Consider the following 18,443-nt stretch of genomic DNA (forward strand, 5'->3'; position numbering starts at 1 on the left):
TGTGTGTGTGTGTGTGTGTGTGTGTGTGCTGATATGTCAGAGAGACCCACAAAGGTGAAAATGTCCAGTAGTAAACAAGAAAACATGACTAGTATGACCTGTATAGAAGCAAAGAAAGTCAAAAGAGAGTTGGTCTATACAAAAGCCATTAGTCGACTCCATTGGCCAGAACACCTAGGTAGTGTTAAAGATGAATGAAAGATTGGGGGCCACACAAGGGGAAAAGATTATAGCATGCAACTGCAATCTGTCATGAATGGAGCTTTGCAGTCCTGTTCAATGTAATTTTGGAATGCATCTCACAATCTAGCTGGGTCCTGAACAATAGAGGGGATGTTGCATACTCCCCTGTGATGAGATTGTAATGAAATTGAGCTATGGAAATCCACATGAAAGCCTCAAACATAATATGCTAATGGAGTTGCTCTAGTTGAGAGAGCTGGGTACATGCATTCCCTCTCAATTCCATCATCCTTCCCCAGCATCCTTGACTTGGAACCTGAAGTATGGGCTTCTAGTCTCAGCACAAATATTTAGTAACTCAAAATTCAAACAGGTTAATTAATCACACACACAAAAAAACCCTTGTCTGAAATGTGGGGATAAGAATTCCTTTTTTTCCTCAGTGGTTTTCATGAAGATCAAATGGAATAATGTATTTAAAAGCACCCTGAAAGATAGGAAGGGCTAAAACCAGCCCTAAGATGCTGCTTCTATTCTTTTTTGACTGTTTATTACAAAAGCTGGGATTTTGTGGCATGAGTTCTGCCTACACGTTCAAGGAATTTTTAAAAAGCTCGATTCAGCAAATTTAAAATGTAATATACTTTTTTTGTTGTTGGTCTTGCATTTTGCCTTTTTCACATCAGACAATGATTAAATAGCTTTGGTTTTAGATACTATAGATACTCAACTCATCTTCATTAGTAGAGAAGGAGATGTTTGTGAACTACTATGAAGGTGAAAATGCTGTGGGAATGTTACTGGGATTCTAAAGTGGTTAACTTAATGGAACATTTGACCCGAATTTTGGAGTCTCAGCCCCAAAGAAGCAGTAAAGCAGTGTAATAAAGGGAGACTGGGATAAGGGAGATATAAACCGAATTTATAATCCTATATTGTAGGCATGCTTGCAAAAGCCAAATAATAAAGGTAGGGTATGGGTGGGAGTGGAGGGGGTTTTCTCCCAGAGATATTGTTCTCAAATTCAATAACTCATCTCCCATTGGAGAAAAATTATCATTCTGTTTCTCAGTGGTGAATCTCACATTTAAACTGATTCTCCTTATCTGCCTTACCCTCCGTCTATCCCCCTTCACTCTGTCCATGGAACATGAATGAGTGGCTTAGGCGGTTAAGCATCTGACTCTGGCTCAGGTCACATCTCACGGTTTTGTGAGTTAGAGCCCTGCATTGGGCTCTCTGCTGTCAGCACAGAGCCTGCTTCAAATCCTCTGTCCCTCATCTCTCTGCCCCTCCCCTGCTCGCGCACTTTCTCTCTCTCTCTCTCTCTCTCTCTCTCTCTCTCTCTCTCTCTCTCAAATAAATAAACATTAAAAAAAACACGAATAGGATTACTTTGGGTCAATTAAGAAATTCCAACTCACTGCTCTAGCCCCTTCCATTTGACAAAGCTATCTAACCATATAAATTGAACTGAGGTGAGAAAGCCTCCATTTTTCACCTCTCTGGTCAAATATCTGAAAGCAGACAAACAAAATCTATTTGTGGCCTCAGGGTAGGAGGTAACTGTAGCTGGGCCTTCAGAGCCTCTGGACAATTATTTTTCTTTAGTCTGTTTAGTTATTTTCCCATTCCTTGCAATAACCCTTTCCCATCATTTTTTTTTTTTTTACTATGACCAAGTGAGATTTATTCCAGGTGTGCAAACATAATTCCACATTTGAAAACCAATTAATGTAATCCACCATATCAATAGACTAAAAGAAAAAAAATCATATGATCATATGATCTACCCACCTTTCTTCTCTGTCCTTTTCTCCATCTTCATGCAGAAAAGTGATGCAATGGGGGTAGCTTCCGTGTAATGCTGTTAGGTATTTTATATGGTCTTTATTTAACTTCAAAAACTCTGAGATGGATATCATATCAGTATTTACAGTTTGCTAATGGAAAAATTGGGGCACAGAGGTTTGGTAACTTGCCTAAGGCCACACAGTGAGGGGTTTGATGCAGAATTTGAAAACAGATTTAACTAAGTCTACTATGAGACAATGCCAAGGTACAGAATAGGCAGGCATTCAATACATAGCTGTTGAATCAATGATTGAATCTTCCCCTCAATTATGTTCCTCCTTTTCTATAGTCATGTTTCTTTTCTGTGTGTGATCACAGCATTTCCGTAAAGATCTCTGATCCCACTTTTACCTTGTATGACAGTTACTTACATCATTACAAAAAAAATATGAAAATACCCAAAGAGTGCCCAGAAATGAGAATATGTTTGTCCTCACTTCAGAACTCTGGGAAGCGTTAAAATGGATCAGCCTATCTACCTGCTGGACAGACTTTTCTTTGCTATGTGGAGGGCACTTTCAAGAAAAAGAGATCTGATTTACTCTACTGGCATCCCATTTTCTTTGTCACTGGCAGAAGATTTCTATTGACTTGGGACAACTGGGATTAATGTTCTGGAGTTATCCCATTTAGTGTCCCTAAATAAGAAAGTCCCCATCTTTTCCCTTTAATTACTGGTACTAGTTAGTATGTATCAAAACTGGTTTTCCTGTTTTACCTGAATAGTTACTTCTCTTAAAATACCAAGTGCCACAGTCTCCTTGCTGTTGTTGTTTTAGTAAAATAGCAGGAAAGTATCTCTTTATAAAGATATCCCAGATAGGAAGCTACGAAGTAACCCCTAAGGAATCAATGGATCTAGGCATTGATAATTAGCGGCTTCTAACATTGCAAAAAGTGAGAAAAGTGAACATTATGTGCCTTAAGATAGAACACACAACTACTTATGAAATGGTTTTCCAAAAGAAAAGAAAATCTGAATTATATAATGCCTTTGATTCTAACTTCTTAAAAATAAAAATGTCAATTTTATGGAAAATAAAGAGGATAGAGTAACGCATTAAACAACATACGGGGATTCAATCAAAAAGTCCAGACTGTAGGAAACTCTGCAGGACAAACAACCCACTTGCATCAACAAATAAAATTTTTTAAAAATAGGAGGGGCAAAGAAGAAGGAAATGTAGAGATTAAAATAGACTTTAGGGGATCTATCAACCAACTGCAAATGTATAAACCTTTTTGGATCCTGATTCAGACAAACTGTAAAATCTGTTGTATAATATTATGAATCATTTAGAAATGTGAGCATTAACTGAAGACTTATGATATTATGAAATTATAGTTAATTACTTTTAGCTGTAATAATTGTCTTATATTCACGTTTTTAAAAAAGAAGTCTTTATCTTTTAGAGATGATATTGAAATATTTGTGGATGAAACAATATGATGTTTGGGATTTGCTATGACAAAATATTAGAAGTGTTGGGGAGAGTGGGTGAGTATATAGATGAAACAAGATAGATTGTGAGTTGGTAATTGATGACACTGGGTGATGGGTATATGGTGGGTCATTACACTATCTGGTGAACATAATACAATGTTGAAAAAAGTGGCAGAACTGTGATTCCCCCACAGATTGAATATTTTGATGATATGACATAAAGACAGAGTCTTGGCTAAGTTTATAAAAAAACTGCAGGCTTCCTATTCAGTGGTCAATTTATATAGTCAGTCTGGGCTGGATTAAGATTCTGACATGAGGACGAAGTTAATGGATACTTTTGTGACAGGCAGGGAAAAAATGTGATTTAGGATGGCATTTCTGCAAACTGCAATTTAAAAGAAAGAAGGAAACACGGAGGCTTTTATATTGCTATTTTCTTCAAAAAAAGATTTACATTTTCATCTTATTCAGAGACAATTTACTCAATGTCAGTCAGCATGAGCAGCCAAACTGAGCATCATGATATTATTTTTGCTTCAGGGAGAAGAGGAAAAGAGTAGTGCCACTCAAATAAATTATAGTAGAAACTTATGAATGACAAGGAGCTCTGCTTCAGTTCCAGATTTTAGACATCCAAATATGCCCCAAGGAAGGTAACATTAAGAACCAAGATTTTGTCTATTCAAAACGTATTAATTTATTTTGACAGGTATAGACATTCCTAACAAAATTCCGAGGTATATTAGAAATGAAGCCTGAGTTTTTTTTTTTATTTTTCAGTAATAGTGTGACATGGAACTTCACTATTGTCTGCATTTTAATAATATTCACAGATTTGTAGAATAAGAAGGTTGTTTACTGAGTGAATTATGATGTTTCTCGTTTAGAGCCATGCAAGTCACCAGTTTCTATACACATTTCCTAAACTGATGCTTACACACAAAAAATCTGATTTGTCTTAACTTCACCTTGCAGTCATCTTTTTAAAGTATAGTTTTTTTTTAAAGAATAATAAACTATGTATATTAGAGCATTTTGAATTCATAGCAAAACAGTGGAAAGTACTGACTTCCTTTATACCTCCTGCCTCAAATAGGTAAAACCTTCCCCACTATTAACATCTCATACCACAATGGTACATTTGTTAAAGCCTACAGTGACACATCATTACCACCCCAAATCCATGATTTACATTAGGTTTCATTCTTGGTGTTGTACATTCTATGATTTGGACAAGTGTATAATTACATATATACACCATTGTGTATATATAGAATAGTTTCACTGTCCCCCAAATCCTCTGTGCTCGGTCTATCAACCCCTCCCTTCCCCCTTCCCCCTGGAAACCACTTTTTACTAGTAATCTTTTTACTGTGTCATAGTTTTCCCTTTTCCAGAGTGTTCTATGGTTTGAATTACGTAGTTTGTAGACTTTTCAACTGGCCTTTTCCACTTAGTAATATGTATTTAAATTTCTTCCATGTCTTTGAATGGCTTGATAGCTCATTTAGCAGTGAATAATATTCCATTGTCTAGATGTCCCATATTTTGTTTATCCATTCACCTGCTAAAGGACATCTTGATTAATTTTAAGTTTTGGCAAGTATGAATAAAACTTCGATAAAAATCCATGTGTAGATTTTTGCGTGAATATCAGTTTTCAGTTTATGTGGGTAAACACCAAGAAGTGTGATTGTTGAGTTATATGGTGAGAGTATGTTTAGTTTTGTATGAAACTATCAAACTGTCTTTGAAAGTGGGATGCTATTTTGTTTTCCCACCAGCAATGTATGAGTGTCCCCATTGTTTTATATCCTCACCCATGTTTTGGATTTTGGTCATTCTCATAGGTGTGCTGTGGTATCTTGTTGCAATCTATAATTTCCTAATGACATATGATGTTGAACATATTTTCATATGCTTGCTTGCCATCTATATAACTTAATTTAAGATCTTTTGTCCATTTTTAATTCTTGTCCTTCATTTTCTTATTGTTGGGTTTCAAGGATTCTTTGTATATTTTGGATTACAGTCCTTTGTCAGATGTGGTTTTTGCAAATATTTGGTCTTAGTGTGTGGCTTGTCTTCTCATTCTCTTGGCATTGGCTTTCTCAGAGCAGAAGTCTTTAGTTTTAAGGAAGTCCAGCAAATCAACTGTTTCTTTCATGGACTGTGCCTTTGGTGTTATATCTAAAAAGTCATTGTTTTGCCCAAGGTCATCTGGTTTTCTATTATGTTACCCTTTAGGGTATTACAGCTTTGGGACTCACATTTAGCTCTATGTTTTATGTCAGTCAATTTCTGGGCTCTCTTATGTTCAACTGACTTGTCTTTCCACCTTCCCCCCCCCGCCCCCCCCAATACCACACTGTCTTGATTACTCTAGCTTTATAGTAAGTCTTAAAGTCATGTAGTGTCAGTTCTCTGACTTTGTTCTTCCTCATCTATATTGAATTGGCTATTCTTGGTCTGTTGCCTTTCCATATAAACTTCAGAATCAGTTTTTTCAATATCCACAAAATAACTTCCTGGGATTTTGATTGGGATGGTGTTGAATCTATAGGGAAGTTTGTGAAAAACTGATATCTTGATGATACCGAGTTTTTCTATCCATGAACTTGGAATATCTCTCCATTTATTTACTTGTTCTTTGATTTCTTTCATTAAAGTGTATAGTTTTTCTCATATAGATTTTATATATATTCCATTAGATTTATATATGAGTTTTTCATTTTGGGGGTGATAATGTAGATGATAATATGTTTTTAAGTTTAAACTCCATTTGTTCATTTCTGTTATACAGGAAAGCAATTGACTTTTGTTCATTAATCTTTCATATTGCAATCTTGCCATAATCACTTATTAGTTCAAGTGATTTTTTTATTGATTTTTTCTGATTTTCTACATAGACAATCTTATCATCTGTGAACAAAGTTTTAGTTCTTTCTTCCCAATCTGTATTTATTTTATTTTATTTTATTTTATTTTATTTTATTTTATTTTATTTTATTTTATCCTACTACATTGGCTAGGCCTTCTAGTACAATGTTTAAAAGAACTGTTGACAGGGAACATCCTTGCCTTGTTTCTGATTTTAGTGGGAAAACTTTTAGTTTCTCACCATTAATTATGATATCTGTAGGTTTTGTAGATGTTCTTTCTAAAGATGGGCACCTGAGTGGCTCAGTCAGGGAGCATCTGACTTCGGCTCAGGTCATGATCTCACAGTTGGTGAGTTCAAGCTCTGCATCGGGCTCTATGCTGACAGCTCAGAGCCTGGAGTCTGCTTCGGATTCTGTGTCATCCCTCTCAATCTGCTTCCCCCCTCTACTCATGCTCTGTCTCTGTCTCAAAAAATAAATAAATGTTAAAAAAAATTAAATATATAAAGTTGAAGAAGTTCCCCTCTATTCCTAGTTTGCTAACAGTTTTTAAAATAAATAGGTATAGGATTTTGTCAAATATTTTTCTGCATCCATTGATATGATAATGTGACTTTTGTTTTACAGCCTGGTGATGTGATGGATTACACTAATTGATTTTCGAATGTTGAACCAGCCTTGTATAACTGGGATAAGTCCCATTTGGTTGTGGTGTATAATTCTTTTTTACATTGTTGGATTCAATTTATTATTTTATTGAAGATTTTGCTATTTTGTTTGTGAGAGACATTGGTCGTTAGTTTTCTTTTCTTGCAACATCTTTGATTTTGGTATGAGGGTAATGCTGGCCTCAGAATGAGACAGGAAGTATTCCCTCTGCTTCTGTCTTCTGGAAGAAATTGTAGAGAACTGGCATAATTTCTTCTTTATATGTGTGGTAGAATTCACCAGTGAACCAATGTGGACCTGGTGCTTTCTGTTTGGAAAAGTTATGAATTTTGTTTCAATTTCTTTATTAATAGCTGTAGGCCTATTCAGATAGTCTATTTCTTCTTGTGTGTGTTTTGGCTGATTATATCTTTAAAGGAATTGGTCTATTTCATCTAGGTCATCAAATGTGTGGATATAGAGTTGTTCATAATATTCTTTTATTATCCTTTTAATGTCCCTGGCATCTGTAGTGATGCCTCCTCTTTTATTTGTGATGTTAGTAATTTGTGTCTTCTCTCTTTTTTTTATTTTTAATTTAAAAAAATTTTAATGATTATTTATTTTTGAGAGACAGAGCATGAGTGGAGGAAGAGCAGTGAGAGAGGAGACACAGAATCCAAAACAGGTTCCAGGCCCTGAATTGTCAGCACAGAGCCTGGTGTGGGGCTTGAACTCACAAACTGTGAGATCATGACCTGAACCAAAGTCAGACACTTAAATGACTGAGCCACCCAGGTGCCCCATGTCTTCTCTCTTTTTTTAGTGAGCCTGGCTACAAACTTATCAATTTCATTGATCTTTTCAAAGAACCAGGTTTTGGTTTTGTTGATTTTCTTTATGGAGTTCCTGTTTTCAATTTTATTGATTTCTGCTCTAATTATTATTATTTATTTTCTTCTGCTTACTTCGGATTTAATTTTCTCTTCTAATACTTAGATTGCTGGTTTTATTTTTTTTAATATTTATTTATTTTTTAGAGAGAGAGAGAGAGAGAGACAAAGTGTGAGCAGAGAATGAGCAGAGAGAGGGTGACATAGAATCTGAAGCAGGCTCCAGCGTCCCAGCTGTCAGCACAGAGCCTGATGTGGGGCTCGAACTCATGAACCATGAGATCATGACATGAGCTGAAGTCGGACACTCAACCTACTGAGCCACCCAGGCATCCCAGAGATTGCTGATTTTAGATTACCATTTTCATTTAGTTTAAAATGTTTTAAGATTCCTCTTGAGATTTCTTCTTTGACCCACATGTTATTTAGACATGTGTTGTTTAATCTCTAAATATTTTGGGATTTTCCAGCTATCCTTCTGTTATTGGTTTCTAGTTTAATTTCACTGTGGACCAAGAGAAGACATTATATGATTTCTATTCTTTTAAATTTGTTAAGGTGAGTTTTTTGGCCATATGTGGTCTATCTTAGTGAACATTTCATGTGAGCTTGAGAAGAATGTGTAATTTGCTATTGATGGATTAACTAGCCTATAGATATCAATTATATCCTGTTGATTGACAGTACTATCGAGTTCAACTTTGTCCTTACTGATTTTCTGTCTCTTGGATTTGTCCATTTCTTTTCTTTCTTTTTTTTTAAATTTTTTTAAATGTTTATTTATTTTTGAGAGAGAGAGAGAGAGAAGAGAGAGAGAGAGAGGGAATGTGGGCAGGGAAGGGCAGAGAGAGATGGAGACACAGAATCCAAAACAGGCTCCAGGCTCTGAGCTATCAACATAGAGCCTGACACGGGACTCAAACCCATGAGCTGTGAAATCATGACCTGAGCCAAAGTTGACGCTTAACTAACTGATCCACCCAGGCACCCCTGTCCATTTCTGATAGAGGGATGTTACAGTCTCCAACTGTATAATAACGTCATCTATTTCTCTTTGCAATTCTATCAGGGTTTTTTGCTCATGTATTTTGATGCTCTGTTGTTAGGTGCATACACATTAAGGACTGTTATGTCTTTTTAGAGTACTACTCCATTACCATAATGTAATGTCACTTTTTTTAATCCTTGAAAACTTTTCTGGTTCTGAAGTCTGCTCTGTGACATTAATATAGCTATTCCTGTTCTCTTTTGATTAGTATTTGGACAGTATATCTTTGTCCATCCTTTTACTTTCAATTTACCTGTGCCTTTATATTTAAAGTGGGTTTCTTTTTCTTTCTTTCTTTTAAAAAGTGGGTTTCTTGGGGAGCCTGGGTGGCTCAGTTGGTTGAGTGTCTGACTTGGGCTCAGGTCATGATCTCGTGGTCTGTGGGTTCGAGCCCCGCGTTGGGCTCTGTGCTGACAGCTCAGAGCCTGGAGCCTGTTTCAGATTCTGTGTCTCCCTCTTTCTCTGACCCTCCCCTGTTCATGCTCTCTCTCTGTCTCAAAAATAAATAAATGTTAAAAAAATTAAAAAAAAAATAAATAAAAAATAAAAATAAAAATAAAAAGTGGGTTTCTTGTAGTCAACATACAGTTGGGTCTTGTTTTTTGATCTTCTCTGACAATCTCTGTCTTTTAATTGGTATATTTGGTCCTTTGACTAATTATTATCATTATATATTTGATATAAGAAAATTATTTTGATAGTATTATAATAATACCTATCTCTCCTCAGGGAAGAGCCTGAGGCCCCCTAACCCATTTCCTCCAGGAACACATTTAGAGGTATCTTATTGCCTATCATCTCTTAGGGTAGCCCTGATTGAGGCCCGTAAGTAAGAAAGGGACCAAGGCATCCAAATAGGAATTCATGCTGATGTAAAGGTGTGTTGGGTCTAGGCTGGTCACCTAAGAAGGGCCTAAAGCTTGTTCCAAAGGGGCTAGTTCTAGGGTAGTTTGTGGCTGAAGCCACTCGTTTCTCTGGAACTGACTAACCTGGCACAGTTTCACGTTTTGGGATTCAGAGCTGAGCATATGAGGATGAACTAATAGAGCAACTCTGAAATCCTGGCTAAGGATAACAGAAGCCCATGGAGGAGATGGACTAACAAGAGTGTTACCTAAGTAATGGGTCAGCATTCCATGGCAAAGTGGCTGTGACTGTGGACTGATTAGATGTACCTATATGTGCCCATTCACTGTGCTTTGAAGTATATCAGACTAGTCTGGGCTGAGTAAGCCCCTGATATTCTTGGACAATCAAGGGCAGGGGGAGAGGGAGGGGGGAAAGCCTTTAAGGAGGAAGAAACTGGACTTCCTGCTAATAAAGGCATGTGTGGTCTTGAGCAATGAATTTACACCTTGGACCTGTCAAATGTCACATGCGTCATACTTTTAAAAAAGACCAGCCATATTTCACCCCCTGAGAACCTGTGGTAATTGTTGTAATTGATTTAGGCATTAAGAAAACATTAAGGAAGCACCAGAGGAGCTGGATCACGCGGTGGAAGGAATTTTGAGCAAAGGAAACAGGAGGGAGGGGTGATGTTATAATTCTCTCTACTTACGAGGCTGATATGCATTCCAGTGTGTGTACTGCACCGGCTCAGACTTCTGACCCTCTGCTGTCTTCCAAGTGTATTCTCCTGTGCCATTTTGATCTTGAAGAGCTATCCAAAAATAACTGCCCTTCGTTTTTACCACACTACGGATCAAACTGGTAATAAAAGCCTGTTCAAACCTTAAAAACAGAAAAAGGAAATGGTTATAGTAAGTTCCTGGGCAATAAAAAATTGTCATTAAAGCATAATGAGGTGCACAGAATGGCACCAGAATAAGCACTTCTGACGAATTCTTCAGAACATGGAGCAGAGAAATACTCATAGACCCTGAGCATTACTAATACATGCCAAAGGTCACTGCAATGCTCAGAATTAGATGAGTGAGGAGAATTTGAGTCTCAAAGACAAGGCTTAATTCTTTCAAGGAATAGAGTCCAGCTCCAGTTTCAGAGTATATGTGGTAAAGCCCATAAAGTTAGCAATATATTTCTTGGCACAGCAAGTGCCCTGTTTTGTAATTAGGCCACACAGCACATACCTTGCTTTAATGTGCGTGCAGGGGGGAACTGGCAGTGGGGGGAAGAAATGAGTGTCTGCCAACATGGAGTTCACATGTACCGCACCCCCCTCCCCCGCCACACTTGCCTAGTGAGAATGGAACAGAGATTGGAGTAGCAATTTTATGTATCCCAAATCAGTTTGTTCATAAGCACATGGAGTCCGTGGCTTATTCAAATGTGTTCAGATGGGCATGTTCACTGAAGATAGATTTAAAACCCTAGGAACTAATCCAAGGATGTACACCCACCAATATTTTCCCCACACAGCTGAATGAATTAGTGTTCAGTGATTGGTGGCAGTGCTCCTTCCCCAACATGAATGCATCAAAAGCGGAATCTGGAAAATTTGTGTATATGCTTCCACATGAATACCTAATAGAAAAACGTGAGTATTAAAATTTAACTAGCGTTGAAATTTTAAGCTAAGCTTGAAAAATTTATTTTCAATACACATGAAGTTTTGAAGAAACACATTTCAAACAGTGATGACTTTTGGCCAGAACTGCTGAGTCAATGAGAAAGGGAAGGCCTGATGAAATCATCCAGAAAACCTAAAAAGAAAGCAAATTAAACTTTTTCATCCAGTTCTGGAAGTTTTTCATTACCATGCATCTTTAAGTTGCTAAACGAAACAAAAGCAATGGGGTCATTCAAGAGTAGAAAAGCTTCAAGGGAAATGGGGGGAGACGTACAATTTTTAACTGCCTTATAAACATCACTAGCAATATTTAGTAATCTTAGGCATCTATGATACTCATCTTTGCAGGACATATAGATTTTTATTATGCTTTACTATTTTCTGTAGGTGCTCTATTAATAATCTATATAGCACACATCTAAAACTAGAAAAGTTCTTTTTTAACCAGATTGCAGTGGCAGAATTTTATGTGAATGTAAAAAAATGTAAATGTAAAATGTTTTAAATGTAAAAAAACCTCCTTCAAAAGGACCGTACATAAAACTAAACATTGTCTAGATGCTATTGTAATTTTCTTTATGCTTCCAATGGTTCATACTCTCATAATTTAGAATCTGCTTTTCCTTCTCCCCTCGGAGACAGAGGAGCATTGTTATCATGCCCAGCTGGTGCCTTAAACTGCTGTCCTAGGAGGCTAGCATGGCACTGCATCGTTCAGGTTATGGCCCGACTACTATTCACTGTGCTGGTTCTAAACCCAGGGGACATTGCTGGTTCCTCCATGACCTTGTACTATGGCATTTATTGGATAATGGAGAGATATAACATTGTCTGTAAACTTGGCCACTGGTACCATTATTCATGACAACATTTTCCTTTTGTTCCCTGTTGGTTTTGGATTTATTTAGTCCACTCTGATTTGCTATTTTATCACTATGATTGCTTAAAACAATAGAAACCCTGTGTTTTTTAAATTGGCAAGTATCTTTTAAGTAGTTGCATATAATACTCATACATTAGATCCTAAAACCTTCAAATCAGAACTCTAGTTCTCTTGGTACTGTTTAGAAGATAGCATTGTTAATATAGAAATTCAGCAAATATGTCTTTCTTTTAAATTATGTGCTCTAAGAACTTAACTCTGGATCACAGCATGCAGCCATTTGAGTGTCTGTTTCTAACCGATAAAGAAACAAGAGGATATTTTATACTTGTTACCACTCACTATTTGGTTCCAAACACTTAAAAGGGTTGTGAAAACTCTGGCTTACAGTAATAGAGCAGATGATCTTTTAAAGTCTTTTTTGGCCTTGTGTTTAGAATTCTGCATTTGCGAATATTCCAGAGTTTTTTATATCTGGTCTTTTTGCCTGGTTTCACTAGATTATTTAATTCAAATGTTATGACTTAAGAACAAAAAGTACAGATTTTTAGTTTATTATTTGAACCAGGATAACATATTATATCCAAAGAGTTTAGTAAAGTAAATATTGTTGTTTTTTAGAAAAGCAAATGATAAAACACTTTGCGTTTGTGTAACTACTTATAAAATCAAATTTTTAGGGAAATAATTCTTAAAATCAGGAAAAATTTTTTTTTCCAGTCAGCTCCTTAAAAAAGTTAAGAAACCAAATATGCATTTTTCAATGTAAATAAGAAAAATATATCTTGAATTTTCATGAGTTTGTTAACAAATTGTTACTGATGGTGCTAAACATTACATTTTAATTAAAAAATGCAATTTGGGGCGCCTGGGTGGCTCAGTCGGTTGGGCAGCCGACTTCGGCTCAGGTCATGATTTCACAGTCCGTGAGTTCGAGCCCCGTGTCGGGCTCTGTGCTGACAGCTCAGAGCCTGGAGCCTGTTTCAGATTCTGTGTCTCCCTCTCTCTGACCCTCCCCTGTTCATGCTCTGTCTCTCTCTGTCTAAAAAATAAATAAACGTTAAAAAAAAAATTTAAAAAAAATGCAATTTGAAGACAGTAATACATATTTTTGGGATACATACACTGATGATTTTTTTCATTTCAAAATAAATTTTGCATTTCAAAAAATGCATACTTCAAAATTAGATTTTTTAAAAAAGATTTTATTTAATTTGTTTTTTTAATTTTATTTTTTTAATGTACATCCAAGTTAGCTAGCATATAGTGCAACAATGATTTCAGGAGTAGATTCCTTAATGCCCCCAAAAGAGATATTTTATATTTGAGTCTCTGAAAATATTTTTTCATCCATTTAGCCAATGTACTTGAAAAGAAAGATGTTTCTTGTCTATAAGTAATACTATACTTAGCAGACAGCAGTACTTAATGATTATGTTTGTATTACCTAAAACAAGAGATTGAAAAAAGTAATGAACTGGATGTAACTTCACTAGAGAACTTACTACAATTAAAAAAAAAAAAACAGTGGTAGTCTTTATATATAGTGATACAGTTAGGAGGTACAGTTTTTAACTGAGTGATTGCAATGGTATTTCTTCTAATAACATGATTGTTAACATTTTTAATACCATATTCAAATAACTGACTCTATTGCTGAATGAACATAAAAATGATAAATTCCTTCTCTTTCTTTTAAATCAAGAATAGAAATAGAATATCATTGTTTTAAAATGGGAGACATGTATCATGATTATTATTACAAGAAGTTTTTGGTGGCATGCCTCAAGAACTAGAAGTCTTAAGTTTTTGGATATTATTTATTGCAAAAGACAGAAGAGATAGAAAAGATACTTAACGTACACACAAGAAATGCACCTGGAAGAGCAAATTCCAAACTGTTAATGGCAGTTACCTTTGTTAACTGTTAATGGGAGAAGAGTGGGATTGGTTGGAGGGAGAAAGAGTGCAGGTGAGGGGGCACTCTCATTTTTTAGTTTATATTCTTCTGGCTTGCTTGAATTTATACTAGTGAGAAAGTTGGTCTCACAACTTTGATTTCAAAACTTGTTGAAAGTACAGAAATCAAAACAGTGTGGTACTGGCATAAAGACAGACATGTATTGATAGAATAGAGAAAAGAACCCAGAAGTAAACCCTAGATATAGTCCAATGATTTTCCACAAGGGTGCCAAGACCATTCAATGGGAAAAGAACAATCTTTTCAACATTAATGTTGGGAAAACTGCATATCCACATGCAGAAGAATGCAACTGGACTCTTCTTACTTTATACCATTTACAAAAATTAACTGAAAGTGAATCAAAGACCAAACACAAGAGCTAAAATTATAAAACTCTTAGAAGAAAACATAGGGGAAATGTTTCATGACATTGAATGTGGCAATGATTTCTTGGATATGACACCAAAAACACAGGCAACAAAATAAGAATGGATAGACTCTTAAATATGGAGAACAACAGAGGGTTACTGGAGGGGTTGTGGGAGGGGCGATGGGCTAAATGGGTAAAGGGCATTAAGGAATCTAGTCCTGAAATCATTGTTGCACTATATGCTAACTAACTTGGATGTAAATTAAAAAAATAAATTAAAAGAATGGATATATTGGATTTAATCAGAATTAAAAACTTTGTGCATCCAAGGACATCAACAGAGTGAAAAGACACCCCATGGAGTAGGAGAAAGTATTTGCAAAGTATGTATCTGATAAGGGAGTAATATCCAGAATATATAAAGAACTCCTACAACTCAACAACAAAGAATAAACACTCCAATTAAAAAACAGGTAAAGGGGGGGCGCCTGGGTGGCTCAGTCGGTTAAGCTGCCGACTTCGGCTCAGGTCATGATCTCACAGTCTGTGAGTTCGAGCCCCGCGTCGGGCTCTGTGCTGACAGCTCAGAGCCTGGAGCCTGTTTCAGATTCTGTGTCTCCCTCTCTCTGACCCTCCCCTGTTCATGCTCTGTCTCTCTCTGTCTAAAAAATAAATAAACGTTAAAAAAAAAAATTAAAAAAAAAAAACAGGTAAAGGACTTGAATAGACATTTCTCCAAAGAAGATATACAGATGCCAATAAGCACATGAAAAGACACTCAACATTACTAATCATTAGGGAAGTGCAAGTTGAAACCACAATGAGATACCATTTCATACCCATCAGGATGGCTATTATACAAAAACAAAATAACAGATGATGGCTAAGACCTGGAGGAATTGGAACCCTTGTGCACTGCTTGTGGGAATGTAAAATGGTGCTGCTGATATGGAAACCAGTATGTTCCTCAAAAAATTAAAAATAGAATTATCGTATCATCCAGAAATTCCACTTCTGGGTATATGACCCAAAAGAATTGAAAGCAGGGACTCTAAAGATATTTGTACATTCATGTTTATAGCAGCATTATTCACAATAGCTAAAAGGTGGAAGTATCTCATGTCTATTGTATGAATGGGTGAACAAAATGTGACACATACATATTATGGAATATTATTCAGCCTCAAAAAGGAAGGAAATTCTGACACATATTAAAATTCTGACACATCGATTAACCTGGAGGACATTGGACTAAGTGAAATAAGCGAGGCACAATAAGATGACTGCTACGTGATTCCACTTACAAGTTAACTTTAGTCAACCTCATAGACAGAAAGTAGAATGATGGTTCCCCAAAGCTGGGGGCAAGGGGAAATGGGGAGTGGTTATTTAACGGACACAGAATTTCAGTTTGGAAAGATGCAAAAATTTAGGGAGATGGATGGTGGTGATGATTGTGCACTATTAAAACTGTACTTAATGCTGTTGAACTATACACTTAAAAATGGTTATAATGATAAATTTTATGTTTTATCACAATAAAAAATTAACTGCAAATGTATTGAGAGGGTGTGGGGGTTGCAGGAAAATAGCAGAGCTGTAAAATTGCTTGGAAATAATGCAGATTTAAATCTAGCAGAAAATGAGATATTGTAGGATTTCTTACTATTGGTAAAATTCACAAAATTGAATGTAATTTGGATTATTATTATTATTTATTTTTTAATGTTTATTTATTTTTGGAGAGAGAGAGAGAGAGAGAGAGAGAGAGAGAGAGAGACAGAGTGAGAGCAGGGGAGGGGCAGAAAGAGAGGGAAACACAGAATCTGAAGCAGGCTCCAGGCTCTGAGCTGTCAGCACAGGGCCTGATGCAGGGCTCGAACCCACAAACTGCGAGATCATGACCTGAGCCGAAGTTGGACGCTTAACCAACTGAGCCACCCAGGCGCCCCTGGATTATTTTGTACTAAATATTCCATGGCTGATTGATTTAAAATTTAGATACGCATGCATTTAGACAATTATCCATGGTAACTCTGGAACTCAAGATTTATAGTCATGCCCTATCTGGAAGTAAAGTGTCCAGGCCTGAAAATATTTTGTAACAGGAAGAAAATAACATTCTGTTATTCAGAAATAAGGGTCTATTTTTCTTTCCCTCTCTATTCCACAAAGTGTTAAAAAGTCCAATACCAGGAGCAGTTGCCCGATAACAAAAGAAATAAGTAATTTGTAGCAGGTGGTTCTAATTGTGCCCATCGAATCTGTGGCTCAATTGTGCAGAAGAGTGGAAAATCAATTAGCAACTACAAGGTTGGGCACTGGTGAGTGACAGGAGTGTCTTAACTCAAACAAGAAATCAGTAATGGAAGAAAATGATTATCCAGGCTGCTAGTGGACACTTCTGGATTTGAGGAAACTTTCCATCTGCTGCCCAACCTTCTCAGACAAAAGATGCTGTTGAAAAATTTTGTGGTGCATTGTCACTCAAAGAGTAGGGTATAGTGTGAGGCTTTGTTTCTTACCTGATGGAATCTGAATGAATAACAGTTAAGAGCATGGGCCCCTTCCTTTCCTCAACTTGCATGTCCTGTGTTGGAGTCACTGCTTTGGATATAGACATGTTTGCAGGGCCGTGTACATGTGTGGTAACTGTCTAGGAGAGATGCCTCACTGGGGCTAATGGTAGCAATGCAGGATCTTGACTGTTCATTGAGTAGCATTCTGGCACAAAGTCACCTGAGTGGGCCTACAAGGTTGTGGATAGAATGTTGTGGAGTTAGACCATACAGTAGTCAATTAATATTGACTACTGAATATAGTTTATCAAAGAAACAAATTATTTATAACACCTTCTTGTATCTAGTTTTGGGGGAAATGAAACCAAGTAGATTTTTTTCCAGACACTTTATTTGTATGAGATCTCCAGGATTCTTAGAAAATGAAGTATCTGGGGGCCCCTGGCTGGCTCAGTTGGTTGAGCATCCCACTCTTGATTTTGGCTCAGGTCATGATCTTAGGGTTATGGGATGGAGCCCTGCCTTGGGCTCTGTGCACAGAGTATGGAGCCTGCTTAAGATTTAAGATTCTCTCTCTCTCCCTCTGCCCCTCTCCCCTGCTTTTGCGTGCGCTCTCTCTCTCTCAAAAAAAAAAAAAAAAAAAAGGGAAGGGAAGGGAAGGGAAGGAAAGGAAAGGAAAGGAAAAAGGAAAGGAAAGGAAAGGAAAGGAAAAAGGAAAGGAAAGGAAAGGAAAGGAAGCATTTGAACGTTAACAGATTTCTGCCCTACTTGGGTCACTATGGCATTATAGGTTATCTGTAATGTCAGTTTGAATTTATCCATTTAGTGTGTTCTTCCATCTTCTTCACTATGTTTCTATATTCTACCTCTTTAGTTGCTGGCCTGCAAATGGCACCAGGACAATAATAACATGCCTTTTATTTCTTTTGTACAGCATGCCAGTGTTTAATATGGTGCCTCTCACAATATATTTAATAAATAATTTTCTAATAAATGCTTGACTATTGCTTTTTTTGCATTGTCTAGATAGCATTTGAAAAGTAATTAGCACAGTGCCAGGTATGTGACAGGTATTCAATGAATATTACACAAAAAAAAAAGGAAAGAAAGAATAAGACATAAGAAACAGGTGGAACAATTAGACAATTTTCTTTAGTGAAAAACATAATTATGTTATAATTAACAAAAGAGCATAGATAGCTTCACTGATCAGGCTCCTG

The 18,443-nt window shown here is 36.5% G+C and overlaps 1 protein-coding gene and 1 non-coding gene across 2 annotated transcripts in view; one reads left to right on the forward strand and one right to left on the reverse strand.

Annotated features, from left to right (window-relative positions):
- Positions 1-18,443, reverse strand: part of PLA2R1 (phospholipase A2 receptor 1) — a 121,824-nt gene that overhangs the window by 45,633 nt on the left and 57,748 nt on the right. Inside the window, 1 exon segment of the mRNA XM_043576864.1 lies at positions 10,517-10,689. Coding sequence (XP_043432799.1) covers positions 10,517-10,689 — 173 coding nt within the window.
- TRNAP-UGG lies at positions 9,276-9,360 on the forward strand. Its single transcript has one exon. It is a non-coding gene; the product is annotated as a tRNA-Pro (tRNA).

This window comes from Prionailurus bengalensis, chromosome C1 (genome assembly GCF_016509475.1).
Source record: "Prionailurus bengalensis isolate Pbe53 chromosome C1, Fcat_Pben_1.1_paternal_pri, whole genome shotgun sequence".
In the NCBI taxonomy this organism is placed as follows: Eukaryota; Metazoa; Chordata; class Mammalia; order Carnivora; family Felidae; genus Prionailurus; species Prionailurus bengalensis.